Raw genomic sequence first — 14,159 nt, forward strand, 5'->3', positions numbered from 1 at the left:
GCTAGATGTTATAAGAATCAGGATGAAAAGCCAGGTTACTCTGTCTCCTGCCCAGAGCTTACAGCACCCCTCTGCTATTCAGCCCTAACACGGCACCCAGTAAGAATGTGATCCCCAAGTAAAATGGAAATACGACTGCTTACTTCCTCACCCCCACATGTGCTTCTCTAAAGCTCTCACTGGATAAGGTCTTATAAATTCATATTCTCAGAGGAAACCCCTTTTGGGAGAACACAGGGTTCAGCCTTTGACACGGCAAGAAGGTTCACAAGATGCAAAAGCAGTGGCAATGGTTCTCCTAAGGTACTAAGAAAATACTGATGCCCAGGCCCTACCCTAGAGAAAATCATTACATTGTTTGGGGTGGGGCCCAGATATATTTTTCAAAGTTCAAATGATTGTAATGTGCAGCTGGGGCAGAGAACCACTGCCCCAATAATCCTCAAGGCAACCTGTTTTTAAAAAGGTGTGTCCTTTAACAAGTAAGGAAGATAACCTGTCCAGCTGAGAAGGGAGCACCAGCACCAGTGAAGGGCCCTTTGGTAGGAGGGCAGAGGTACAGACTGCTCCTCTCAGGCAATCCCTGGTGACTCTTCCGAGTCATATCCCAATTTTTGGAAGAGACATTAATTCAATCCACATGGTCTTAACACAATTATTGCCTAGAGGCAACCCAATAACCAAGAATTATTTAACAGACAACCAGAGCTGAATTTTCAGGCACAACATAATTATTTGCTTATTCGTTTACTGAATCTTTTTTTTTTTTTTTTGAGAGAGAGAGAGAGACAGAGAGAGAGGGAGAGTCTCACTATGCCGCCCTCGGTAGAGTGCTGTGACGTCACAGCTCACAGCAACCCCAAACTCTTGGCTTAAGCGATGCTCTTGCCTCAGCCTCCCAAGTAACTGGAACTATAGGCACCCGTGACAATGCTCGGCTATTTTTTGGTTGTAGTTGTCACTGTTGGAAGGGACTGGGCTGGGTTCAAACCCGCCAGCTCCAGTGTATGTGGCTGGTGCTCTAGCTGCTCAGCTACAGGCGTGGAGGTACTGAATCTTTTTTGTTCAGCGACAGGGTCTCCACCACACTTGCCACCCCATCCTTACCTTGGCCTTTCCCAGCAGTGATTCTTCTTGCTTAGAGACTACTGTCTCTTTAGCCTAATGGATCATTTTCTCAGATAAAGAGAAGGACTACAAAAGGCAACTCCATAGACAGAAAGTAGACAAATGGCTGCTTAGAGCTGAGATTGGAATGGGGATTGATGGAAATGTTCTAAACTTGGATTTTGGTGGTGGTTGCACAACTCTATAAATACACTAAACATCTAATTGTACACTTAAAATAGACTAAGTTTGTTCTATGTAAATTATATACCAATAAAGCTGTTAATTTATATTTGACAATATTAAGCTGTGAGCACGGCAAAGGTGGGAGAAACAGTTTTGCTGAGAATGCAAAAACACAAACCAATGGATTATAAGTTTGTTCAGAATTCCTTCAGTTTTAATTGTTGGGATAAAATCAGGCAGCCAATGAGGAGAAAATACACTCCCAGAGCAATCACAATGCTGTTTTCTTTTGTAAAATGGACATTATGAGAGCTATTTTTTATTATCACAAGTGATCAAAAGTTGCTAAAATTGTCCTCATTCTTCAATTGTCTCTTTTTTTCCAGTCTCTTGCCCTTCAAAGAGAGGATACTTGGCCTCCACATCAGCCCACGTGATGCTGCCATTGGCCAGATCTCGGACTACACCAGGTAGTTCAGAAACCTGGAGTAAAGAGAAGACCAAGGATCAACCAACTGATTTAGATTTTCAAAAAGAGGATTCACCCTGAATGCAGGAAACCTTACACAGAACCAAATAATGTCATTCCAGGCCGAAGTTCATGCTCTTCTTCCAACCCACAATGCCCACCAGCAATTCTGGGTAACACAGTTCAGCCACAAAGCCTTCCCTAACTTTTCTAAATCTCTGGGTCACTTGGAAGTTACTTCACATGTGTTAAATTTTTAAATCTGAGAACAGGAGTCAGTCAAGCAAGTGTGAAGGTTGTCAAACAAGAGCAGCCAACAGGAAAGGGGCCGGCTGCTCCTCGGCCATTGCCAGTGGTCTCAAACTTGAGTATGTACCTGAATCTCTGGAGGGCTACCTATCCCTGGCCCCTCTCCAGCCCATAGTTTGTGTCTTAATAGGTCTGGGGTGAAGATTCTGACCATCTAACAAGTTCCTAGGTGATGCTAACATCACTGGTCTGGGGACCACATTTTGAGAATCCCACCAGATAGGTCCAAAGTGGCCAGATATGGTTTGTAAAAAAACAAGCCAGAAATCCATGACTTGAAGATTAGACTATAAACTCCTTTGGAAAAAAGTAGTCTTTTACTTCTGTTTTCCCTACTATTATCTGTATCAAGCTGAGCACATAAAAGGTGCTCTACAGAAATACTTATTCAAAGTTAACAGACTGGTCAGGCAGATGTCAACTGAAGCGGCTACTCTTTCCTTTCCCATTCATTCCTCCCTTTCTGTGCTTGTCTCATCCTCATCATTCCTTTCCTATGCAGTGAAATTACTGAAACACTACTCACTGTTTTGAACGGGTTAACAGAAGTTTATACATATGCACACATGTTTCTATAGAAATATAAAGATGAAAATGTCTAAGCCCCCAAAAGCTTTCCAATAAAACTATGGCAACAACCTCTTGGGATCCTATTTCTCTTGCCCAATAAATAAGCAACCATTAAAAGCAAGCTGCTGGAGAATGACCCCAGAGCAATCCAAATGGCTATAAAATATTAGAGAAGGGCTAATGGATACTTCCATAATTAAACCAAGAGGATATGGGAATCTGGATTCAGTCAGATACAAGTCTATCAGATAATTAAAGTTAGAAAAAAAAAGAGGAAAGAGAGCATACATACATCAAAATCCAACTCAAATCAATAAGAAGTAGCAAACATTTCTAAGACTAAAAACACCAAAGAGAAAGCCAGATACCTCTGCTCTTATCTGCCGCATTGAGTCTCTGTCCCTCAGTGTTGCAGTGTGAGGGGTCCTGTTCACGGTATCAAAGTCAATGGTGATGCCAAAAGCCACACCGACCTCGTCAGTCCTGGCATAGCGTCTTCCAATTGATCCAGAGGAATCATCTACTTTGTGGGACACGCTGTTCCTGGTCAGGGCTTCCGCTATCCAAAATAAATGAATTAAAAATAAAATAATGGAATAAGTCGTAATGTCATCTAAATAGTATTTTAGGAAACTTATAAAAAGAACCAAGACAAGACAGCAACAAAAATTACACTTGCAAGAGAAAGAAAAATCTCAAAAAGTTCAATAAACCCCTTACTGAAGCCCAAACCTTCTTCACTCATACCTGTATCTGTTACTGCTTCAAGGGAATGAGTGCTGGACTAACAGCAAGGCCAGGAGGCTAGTTCTGACTCCACTTCTATGTGCATGGCCCTGAGCAGCTCAATGGACTCTACTCATTTCCTGACTCTGAAATAAGTAGGTTGCACCAGATGACCAAGAACAGTACTGCAGAGAGAGTGACTAAGATCTACCAGGGTTGTCATACCCCACTCAGGTTCCCTTGATGAAGTAAGCACCAAGGTCAAAATAAGGAGCATGGATTTTTAAACCTGACTCTTGGGTCCTATCTTAACTCATTCAAATACTAGGATTACATCTTGAGCAAGCATACTCCCTCTCTTACAAATAAGAGCAGAGGCTAAAATCACTTAGATTTATTCTTTATTCAATCTATATTTTTATTGAAACCAATGATACATTTCCTAAAACTCAGTCTACTTGACAGTGTTCCCATAGAGATTACCCAATTGGATTTGCTTACATAATTCCTTGACAAATGGCATGAACTCCTGGTTTTGGCTCAGTGGGAGGACGGAACATTTGAATGGAGCGACTATAGCAGGGAAACTGAAGAACTAGATGGTTTAAAAAGAAGAAATCAATATATTAATTTATAAATACTGAAATGTTAATATGTCAAACTAAGAGGTTATAATGTTCAGTGGATATACTTGGCAGGACAGACACATGATATGAAAAGCAGTATGACAAAAGAGAACAAGAGAACCAGAATTAGAAACACCTAGTTTCAGCTGAGTTAGGATCATCTCTGTGAATTCTCTCTGAACCTTAGTTTATCATCTAAAAAGTAGGTCTCCACCATCTGCTCTGCTCACTCCTTAAGTCTGTTATAAAAAAGTCCTGACCCAGTACATGATGGGGAGTGGGGGATGGGGGAGGGGAGTGCAAGGTCACAGTGCGAGACATACCTCTTGGAGGCAGGACCTAATTATAAGAGGGACTTTACCTAACAATTGCAATCAGTGTAACCTGGTTCTCTGCACCCTCAATGAATCCCCAACATTTAAAAAAAATGTATATTGGGCGGCGCCTGTGGCTCAAGGAGTAGGGCGCGGGTCCCATATGCCGGAGGTGCGAGTTCAAACCCAGCCCTGGCCAAAAACCAAAAAAAAAAAAAAAAAAAGTATATTAAAAAAAAAGTCCTATGATATGAAAGCATTCTGAAAGCTACTATAGATAATAAGGTAATAATGTTTTGGTCCCATAGAAAAGCCTTACTTTTTTCTGTGAAGAACACCTAAAGAACTTCCCCCTAATCAGCAATTCGTAGTGCCAAAACCAAAATCCCATTCTGCTTTTTTGTATGTGTGTGAAACAGATCTCACTCTTGTCACCTTGGGTAGAGTACCGTGGCATCACAGCTCACAGCCACGTCAAACTCTTGAGCTCAAGCAATCTCCTGTCTCAGCTTCTCAAGCAACTGGGACTACAGGTGCCCACCACAAAACCCAGCTATTTTTTTCTATTTTTAGTAGAGACATGGTCTCCCTCTTGCTCAGGCTGGTCTCCAACTCCTGAGCTCAAGCAATCCACCTGGCTCAACCTCCCAGAATATTAGGATTACAGGCGTGAGGCACTGTGCCAACCCCCATTCTGTCTTTTAAAAGAAGAATCTAGGAGCCTTAGTGACCAAATGAAACAAAAAAGTTTCAATAGCTCATTAACATGTCTAAAAGAAAAAGTACAAAACCAATAAAGATGTTCTGTATACCATGCACTAAAAAAGTCTAGCCTTCCTAAACTGCTCCTGTTATAGCTTTCTGAATAACTCAGCAATCAAAGAAAGCAAAGACATTTTGTAGAAGGCAAATCAGTCTGCCATCTGGGGTTGGAAATGAGAGCTGAAGGTAGTTCTTAAATACTTGTATAAAAGGTTCCCTTGAAGGCAAAAATATGGAAAAAGTTTGTCCCATAAATATAATGAATGACACAAGATTCCAGTTTAGCCCCATCTCAAAGCTTAATTAATCTTTAATGCCGAGCAATGAAAAATATCCCATTATAAGGAAACCTCATACTCTATCAATATAGCTGCCCACATCATGAGAAGTTGAGAATTCTACTCTCCTTCTCCATCTTGTGACAATTTTATTTAACTTAAGAGGGAAGTAGGGACTTGCCTTTATAGGTAAATGCTTTTTTCAAATTTTACTAGCAATGTTTTAATAGGCAAATAGGTGCTAATAATTTAGAAACACTTTTGGCTTCCCACAGTCTAATCAAATTTCTCTTCATGATAGAAGTTCATAAAACACTGTGACTAATTTATTCTTGTTTAGCCTTTATGAGATTTCTATTAAAGCTCTAGTTACATCAATATTATTAGATTCAAATGAACAGATAAGCTAAAAAAAATCTTTTTATTAGAAAAGTAAGCAGAAAGGCTTGAAGCAAATTTAACATCTAAAAAGAGTATGTGCAGTCATGTACACTATCATTCCTCAAGAAAGACAAAGCCTTACATTTCCATAGCTGGGGCCTACCCCAGGTTCTTACTGTCAGATGAATAAAGAGCTGTTCCCTCAAAATCAGGAAAAGAAGATGCAACTTTAGAGCACGGATTAAACATTAACTTTATTGGGTGGCACCTGTGGCTCAAGGAGTAGGGCGCTGGCCCCATATACCAGAGGTGGGGGGTTAAAGCCCAGCCCTGGCCAAAACTGCAAAAAAAAAAAATATATATATATATATATACTTTATTAGCTATGTATTACAACAATGTGTCAGATCTTTTAAAATACTGGCACCAAGAACTCACCAGTTCATTCAAGATTAAATGTCCTAGAAAGAACCACAATGTCTAATATTATGTATACTCAAGCTTTAGAATGGTCAAAGAGATGAGACTGCTTCTTTTTTTGTTTTGTTTTTGTGAGGCAGGGTCTTGCTCTGTTGCCTAGAGTGGAGTTGCAGTGGCATCATCATACCTCACTGCAACCTCAAACTCCTGGGCTTAAGCCTCCTTCCTGCCTTAGCTTCCCAAGTAGCTGAGACAAGACTGCACCCACCACGCCTGGCTAATTTTTTTTTAATTTTTTATAGAGACAGGCTATGTTGCTCAGGCTGGTCTGGAACTTCTAGCCTCTAGCAATACTCCTGCCTCAGCCTAACAAAGCACTAAGATTACAGGTGTGAGCCGCCCACCCAGCCCAGGGCTGTGTCTTTCAATGAATTTGACATATACCACCTCTCCTTTCTAGCCACTCTTCTGACTGGTTTTCCTGGAAATCTGTATCTATAAATTAAAGGCATATAATTTCTGTAGGCAGAGGTGAGGTGAGGTGGTGAAGTAAGGCAGAATAAGGAGATAAAGTAGGAGACAAAGAAAGCAGTGACTCAGAGTAAGCAGAGCCAAAGTAAAAGTGTGGGAGTTAATGAAGATTTCTTTCTTATAAACGTCTATCTTCAGCAATGCTTGAGTGCTAGGAAGGGTTATATGCCAGACATTACTGCCCAATTTATGATCTGTGAAGCTCCCACAGTGGAATCACTGTGGTTCTTATTTAAACACACATACCTCTGAGTCTCAGAATTAATGAATCAACATCCAGGGAACAGAACTAGTAATTTACATCTTCACCCAAAAGTACCCCAGACAATTTTATGTAGTTTGAGAGGCTTCCCTTTAACGCTTTACCAGAGTATAGATAAAGCTTGGTGTACATTATGAGCTATCTCATGCTTCCCAATTTTCTGAAAACAAGAGTATACGTAGAAAGTACTATTTCTTCCATTGATGCAATATAGATTGCTACTCGAAAGTTATATATTTGGTCTGAAAATAGCACCAGGCAACTAAAACAGTATTTTCTAGAACAGTGGTTCTCAACCTGTGGGTCACGACCCACAAGAACCATATTAAAGGGCCACGGCATTAGGAAGGTTGAGAACCCCTGTTCCAGAATAACCTACACATTGTAAAGCATAAATAAGATGATATATGAAAGTGGTTTGTAATAATTAAGATGAGTAACACCACTAATATGTCACAGTAAATAACAACTAATCAATCATTCCAGAATCTTACTAATTTATTTCAATAAATTTTTGGCCCAAGAGAACAGTGCACCATATAGGACAACTTACCGTTCTCTGTTCATCTCCTTCCCGTACATGAAATGTGTGTTCAAATACTGTATACATGATCCTGCCCAGACCAAAGGAGGGTTCAATTACATTTGGAACAACTTCTTCCACTGCAAAAGAGAAAGAAATTCAATACCATTCTCTCAGATACCACATAATACATTTTAGATCCTTCCTAAACAATGCTTGCCACTAAAAATATCTTTATTCCACATGGCTTTTTTTTTTTAAGAGATAGGGTCTTGCACTATCACCCTGGCTGGAGTTCAGTGGCATGATCATAGCTCACTGCAGCCTTGAACTCCCAGGCTCAAGCAATCATGTGACTGCAACCTCCCAAAGTGCTGGGAATGCAGATGTAAAATATTGTGCCCCTGGATTCTGATCTCTACATGAGGACAAAGAAATCAGAACATGCAGGAAGGCTATTTGCTGATAGGAAACACCTTTGAAGACAGAGTTAGAGTGAAAGAAATTTTCACCAAATTTAATCCTTTGTTTATATAATGTAAAAGTGAAACCAGTTACTAGAGAATTTCTTTCCTACTTGGTAAGCTACAAACAGTAGCTACATCCTCTTTATTATCTTCTTTGCCTATCCAGAAAGTATACAACTTTTTAAGCTTTTAATAAAACTTTCTTAGAATTAAACATCTACCATAGCTGGCAAAATTAACAAAAGCAATTCCTACATGTAACAAGTATCACATGGTTTGTGCTTGTTTTACTTTTAGAGCTTTTTATTATCTTGATGAGAACTTATTCAGAGTCGTTACTGGTACTATGTCCCCAAGGTTCCAGGGTCAGGAGGCCCTTAGGAAAAGTCTGCTCAGGGACATCAAAGACACCTTACCAGGGCCCCATGGCTCCTCCCATGGATGAGACAATACCTGTGGTATACACAGAAAATGTATTGATACTTATTGCGTATTATTTTAAAAGAAAGCACTACTAAGCACTGTCCAGGTCTAAGGTAACCGACCATAACCTCAGAGAGTGAGTTTATGTTTATGGCAAATGAGATAATTAGAATCCAAAACTCACATATGTGAGGGAAAAGAGAAGCTGTATCTTTTTCATCTGGGATAATGATTGAAGCATTCTCAACTTATCTTGATATGGCATCTAAATAATGGTGAAGTACAGCTCTGAACCAGCTGCTGGCATGATAACCACAAGCCCCAAAGCATGAGGCAGCAGCCCCTGCATACTCCTGCCACTGCTCACTGAAGCCTGGCTACACAGCAGGCCAAAGGGAAAAAGGAGGGCTGCTCTATATATTGGCAGCAGCTCTCCAACACCCACTACTCTATTTCTAAGAGCTTCAATCCATCCCCAAGTAACCATCAGCATACTTCATATATATTCCAAAATACTGCTCCATTCTTAGAATTTGTTCTATAAAAACAAAAAACAAAAACTCTACTTTTTAAAAAGCATAAAGGATCACTGATCTAAATGACATTTTTTTTCTTCTTTTAAAGCAGGGCTACAGGCCAGCATAGGGGCCCACACCCAGCTCCAAATGAGAGTTTAACAAGCTATCTTGCCAAAAAATACAGGCGGTGAGTTCTCTCTTTGGCTTAAGAAATAAAAATTCTTTTCCTTAAAGCAAACAAACAAAAAAAAGATTTTAATCAAAGAAATATTGTTCATATGCACCTCAGACCGCGGGAAATACAAAGGTAGTAGTACATATTATTTTCAGGAGAATTACGCTTAAAAAGAAAAACAGGCCCAAGTGAATGTCTTAGACATGTTCACGAAATTTAGGCTATGGCATTAGGATTTTTTTTCTTTTTCACTTTTCAGTCAAATGGTTACACTATAAAAACATTTTTAAAACGCTTTAATGAGTGGGCAGTGCCTGTGGCTCAGTGAGTAGGGCACCGGCCCCATATACCAAGGGTGGCGAGTTTGAATCCAACCCTGGTCAAACTGCAACAACAACAAAAAATAGCCAGGTGTTGTGGTGGGCACCTGTGGTCCCAGCTACTTGGGAGGCTGAGGCAAGAGACTCGTCTAAGCCCAACAGCTGAAGGTTGCTGTGAGCTGTGATGCCACAGCACTCTACCGAGGGCAACAAAATTAGACTCTGTCTCTTAAAAAAAAAAAAAAAAGCTTTAATGAGTAATAACTTTTTGTTATTTTTACAAATTTACCATGTAGTGTTTTCTGGAATCTCTTCACACTGACCATGTCTTTTGTTAACTGAAATGTTTTCCCTTCAGTTTCAATAGTGAATTCTCTACAAAGAAACAAACACATTTTATATTAGTTAAAACATGCATCCCTGTGCCTTAGTTTAAAGGAGTTTTACAGATTACTAAATTGTTTTAAGTGTAATACAACTTGGTCAACCCTCCAGATATAATAACAGAAGTCAAATTTAAATTAATTCATAAGGAACACCAAATTAATTATTATTCTAACTTATTCTGAGGAGGTACCCTAAAATTTAGTTTTATTAAATTCCACAAACGACCATGACAAATTCCTTTGGTTTTCAGATCAAAGTAGAACCAAAAACAACTTTGTAAAATTTCAGTTGCAGAATAACCAGTCAGAAGTAGATCTGCTAGTAAAATGACAATTATTCCCATTACTGTCCAAGAAATATAAAAATGAACCCACTTGTCATTTTACAGAAGTAATTTTAAAACTCCCGCACTATTTCCTTTGACCCTTATATTGATAAAGGCCAGTTTAAAAGAAGTTTAACAATTCTGTTTGATGCAGCAATATAAAATATGAATCCCTTAAAATCGCTGGCTAAGATATACTCACTCAGTTTCAGGTTATAAAAATTCATCTTTATAAAAAGCTTCATGTAATACCTATACTTCCGCTCATAAGATATTTTCTCATATCACAGAGATCAATTTGAATTTTTCTTCCTTCACAAACAGCTCAGAGCTGGGAAAGAGAGCCCTCACGTGGCTCCCTTTGAACCCGTATAGCTGTATTTAGCTACTGTATTTAGCTAGTTTCTATCAGCAACAATCTCATGCCTCAACTGGATGGTTTTCATTGGTATCTTACATCTTTCACTATTCTGTCTGAAGTTTGTGTGTGCGTGCATTAAAGGCTTTATTACATAGTCTCATGTATCTTCTCTTTGAGCACAGTCTAAGTGTAGCAGAGGTAACAGCAATAAAAGAGCTGTAATTAGCAAGGAGAGAGCCATTATTTGAGATTAATAAGGCAAATTATGTTGGTGTGTTGTCTGTGGATAAATATATCTAACTACTGATATAACTGTCCATTTCAATGGGATTTGATGTTTTAGCATAAGTACTTGTGGATGGTAATTCTAGAAGACCAGAAATGTTTTCAAATTTTCCTATTAAAATGGATAATTATATCTTCAACTGGCAAGAGTTATTCTTATGATTGCTTTCTGACAAATGCAACACCATGGCCCCAAATGTTCCCTTCAGTCCCTTTCTTGTCAATAGTCAACTTCTGGTCAACCACTGATCTGCTTTCCATCACTACAAACTAGATTTGTCTTTTGTAGAGTTTTACATGTAACAGCATATAATCTTTCATGTATGACTTTTTTTAATTCAAATATAAAATATTTCAGGATTTGTAGGCCACATGTGGTCTCTCATGTTCTTTCTCTCTTTTTTTTTAAACGATCTTGGAAAACGGAAAAACCATTCTTAGTTGGAGGGCTGTACCAAAAACAGTATGACGGATGCTTCAAGTGCCCTTTAACAAATGTGCACTCCAGCTATTAGATAGAGTGTTCTATAAATGACAATTAGGTTAAGTTAGTTAATACAGTTTATATTTTCTAATTCCTACTGATTTTGTCTACTTGCTCCAGCAATTACTGAGAGAGGGGTATAGAAATCCCCAACTCTAATTGTGGATTCATCTATTTTTTCTTTCAGTTCTGTCAAGTTTGCTCTATATATTTTGAGTTCTGTTTTGAGTCATACACACATTTAAGAGCAATATACCTTCTTGATAAACTAACTCCTTTATCATTATGAATTGCCCCTTTTGTGTTCCTGATGTCTGTTCTAAAGTTTACTTCGTCTGATATTAATATAGCCACTCCAACTTTTGGTTAGTATTTGTATGGAAATAACAATCTTTTTACTTTTAAACCTATTTGTATATTACAACTGCAAGAAGTTTTCTTACACCCAGCATTTAATTGGGTCTTGAATTTTTTTTTTTGCAGTCTTTGGCCAGAGCTGGGTTTGAACCTGCCACCTCCGGCATATGGGGCCAGCGCCCTACTCCTTTGAGCCACAGGCGCTGCTCTGGGTCTTGAAATTTTTAACCAATCTGACAATCACTCGCGATTAATTCTGGTGTTAGATTATACGTATATTTAAAATAATTATTAATATTGCTGAGTTTAAATCTACTATCTCATTAGTTACTTTCTATTTGTCCCATCTGTTCTTTGTTCCTTTTCCTTTCCTCCCATCTTCTTCTGGAGTAAGTCCATTATTGGTTTATTAGTTACACCCCTTTTGTTTTTGTTTTTTCACACCTGCTCTAGAATTTACTACGTGTATTTTTTTTTTTTTTTTTTTTTTTGAGACAGAACCTCAAGCTGTCGCCCTAGGTAGAATGCTGTGGCATCACAGCTCACAGCAACCTCCAACTCCTGGGCTTGAGCGATTCTCTTGCCTTGGCCTCCCAAGTAGCTGGGACTACAGGTGCCCACCACAACGCCTAGCTATTTTTTTTGGTTGTAGTTGTCATCGTTGTTTGGCGGGCCCAGGCTGGACTTGAACCCACCAGCTCTGGTGTATATGGCTGGCGCTTTAGCCACTTCAGCTATAGATGCTAAGCTGCAATGGGTATTTTTTAACTTATCATAGTCTACCTTCAAATAATATTATACCACCTGAAACATAATATATGTGCCTTATGACATACATTCTTTGCTCTCATCCTTTTCACATATTATAAATTCCATAATATATTATTATTTTTTATTTAAAGTCTGTTATCACTTAAAGAAATTAAGAGATGAGGAAAAAATGTCACTTATATTCACCCAAATATATATCTCTTCTAGAGCTTTTAAGTTCTTTTAGGTAGATGCAAATTTCCATATTTCTACTGGAAGAGCTTCCTTTAACAATTTGTAGAGTGAAAGTATGTTCTCAATGCATGCCTGGAGCTTTTTCATCAAAAGGAAGTATTTTCTCTTCATTTTTCAAAGATACTTTTGGTGGGTATAGGATTTTTGTCAGCACTTTAAAAGATTTCATCCCAGTGTATTATGACTTGCGTCATTTAAGAGAACTTGTAATCATTCTTATCTTTACTTTTATGTAATGAGTTTTTTCCTTACCTAGTTACTTAAAAGATTTTTCTCTTCATCCCTGTTTTTAGCAGTTCAATTCTAACTTGCCTTCTGTGCTTATACTGCTTGGGGTTAATCTTCTTAAATCTGTAGTTTTCAGCTACTGTGTCATCAGATTTTTTTTTATACACCCTCTCTGACTCCCAATTACACATATATTAGATTATGTAGATACTGTCCGATAGTTTTTCTCCAATCTTTTTTTTTCTATGCTTCATTTTGGATAGTTTCTATTGCTATGCCTTTAAGTTCAATGATGTTTTTGCTGCAATGTTAAAAATCATTAGATCTTTAGTAAAGATCACCAGTAGATGATTAATCTACTATTACTTTAGCCAGTGAAATTTTTGAGATATTACCTTTATATGTTCCATTTGGCCTTTTTTTTTTTTTTTGAGACAGAGGCTCAAGCTGTCACCCTGGGTACAGTGCTGTGTCATCACAGCTCACAGTAATCTCCAACTCCTGGGCTTAAGCGATTCTCTTGCCTCTGCCTCCCAAGTAACTGGGATTACAGGCGCCCACCACAACTTTTTCGTTGTAGTTGTCATAGTCGTTTGGTGGGCCTGGGCTGGATACAAACCAGCCAGCTCCGGTGTATGTGGCTGGTGCCTTAGTCACTTGAGCCACAGGTGCCAAGCCCATTTGGCTCTTTTTAGGATATATTACCATTTCTCACCTTACGTTTTTCTTTGCAATCTTGAGCAAATGAAGCACATTTATAATGACTTTTAACATCCTTATGTGCTACTATATCCTATTTGTTATTTCTGGGTGTTTCTTTTGACTAACTTTTCTTCTCATTATAAATCACATTTCCCTGCTTTTTCGTATGTCATATTTTTATTTCTTGCCAGATGACGTAAATTTTACATTGCTTTGTTTTGTTGTATTCCTTTAAAGACTCTTCTGTACTGTTTTTTTATTTATGCTTGGAGACAAGTACAGAGAGTACTCTAAGAAAGTTATTAAAAAAATAAAAAATGATCTGTACAGTCCATTTCAAATCTATTTCTATGTTATAATGCCAAAATCCCAGAATAGCCGAAAAATAAAATCCTAAGCCCTGCCAACTAAATGGACCCCCTCTTGGCCAAGGGAACCCTAAAAAACCCTTAAAACTGAGTTCTTGACCATGAGGGGAAGAGAGGTCAGACACACCTTGCCAAAACCCCCTCCCTTTTGGAGTTCAGATACAACTGACCAGCCTCAATGTTAAGACAGATCAGTAAGACTGATAAAGCAGAATCTTTGTGACAATAAGATATTAAATTATCAACAGGCAAAGGTTAAATCATACTTGCAGACCAACAATTTACTAACA

At 38.5% G+C, this 14,159-nt stretch overlaps 1 protein-coding gene across 1 annotated transcript in view; it reads right to left on the bottom strand.

Annotated features, from left to right (window-relative positions):
• Positions 1-1,485: 1,485 nt before the first annotated feature.
• GARS1 (glycyl-tRNA synthetase 1) overlaps positions 1,486-14,159 on the bottom strand; it is a 61,218-nt gene continuing 48,544 nt past the window's right edge. The window contains exons 13-17 of the mRNA XM_053554023.1: positions 9,657-9,742; positions 7,495-7,604; positions 3,869-3,962; positions 3,010-3,200; positions 1,486-1,776 (exon numbers count right to left, since the gene is read on the bottom strand). Of these exons, the coding sequence (XP_053409998.1) occupies positions 1,651-1,776; positions 3,010-3,200; positions 3,869-3,962; positions 7,495-7,604; positions 9,657-9,742 (607 nt within the window). The 3' untranslated portion in view covers positions 1,486-1,650. The remainder of the gene's footprint in view (positions 1,777-3,009; positions 3,201-3,868; positions 3,963-7,494; positions 7,605-9,656; positions 9,743-14,159) is intronic.

Source organism: Nycticebus coucang, chromosome 11 (genome assembly GCF_027406575.1).
Source record: "Nycticebus coucang isolate mNycCou1 chromosome 11, mNycCou1.pri, whole genome shotgun sequence".
Taxonomy (NCBI): Eukaryota; Metazoa; Chordata; class Mammalia; order Primates; family Lorisidae; genus Nycticebus; species Nycticebus coucang.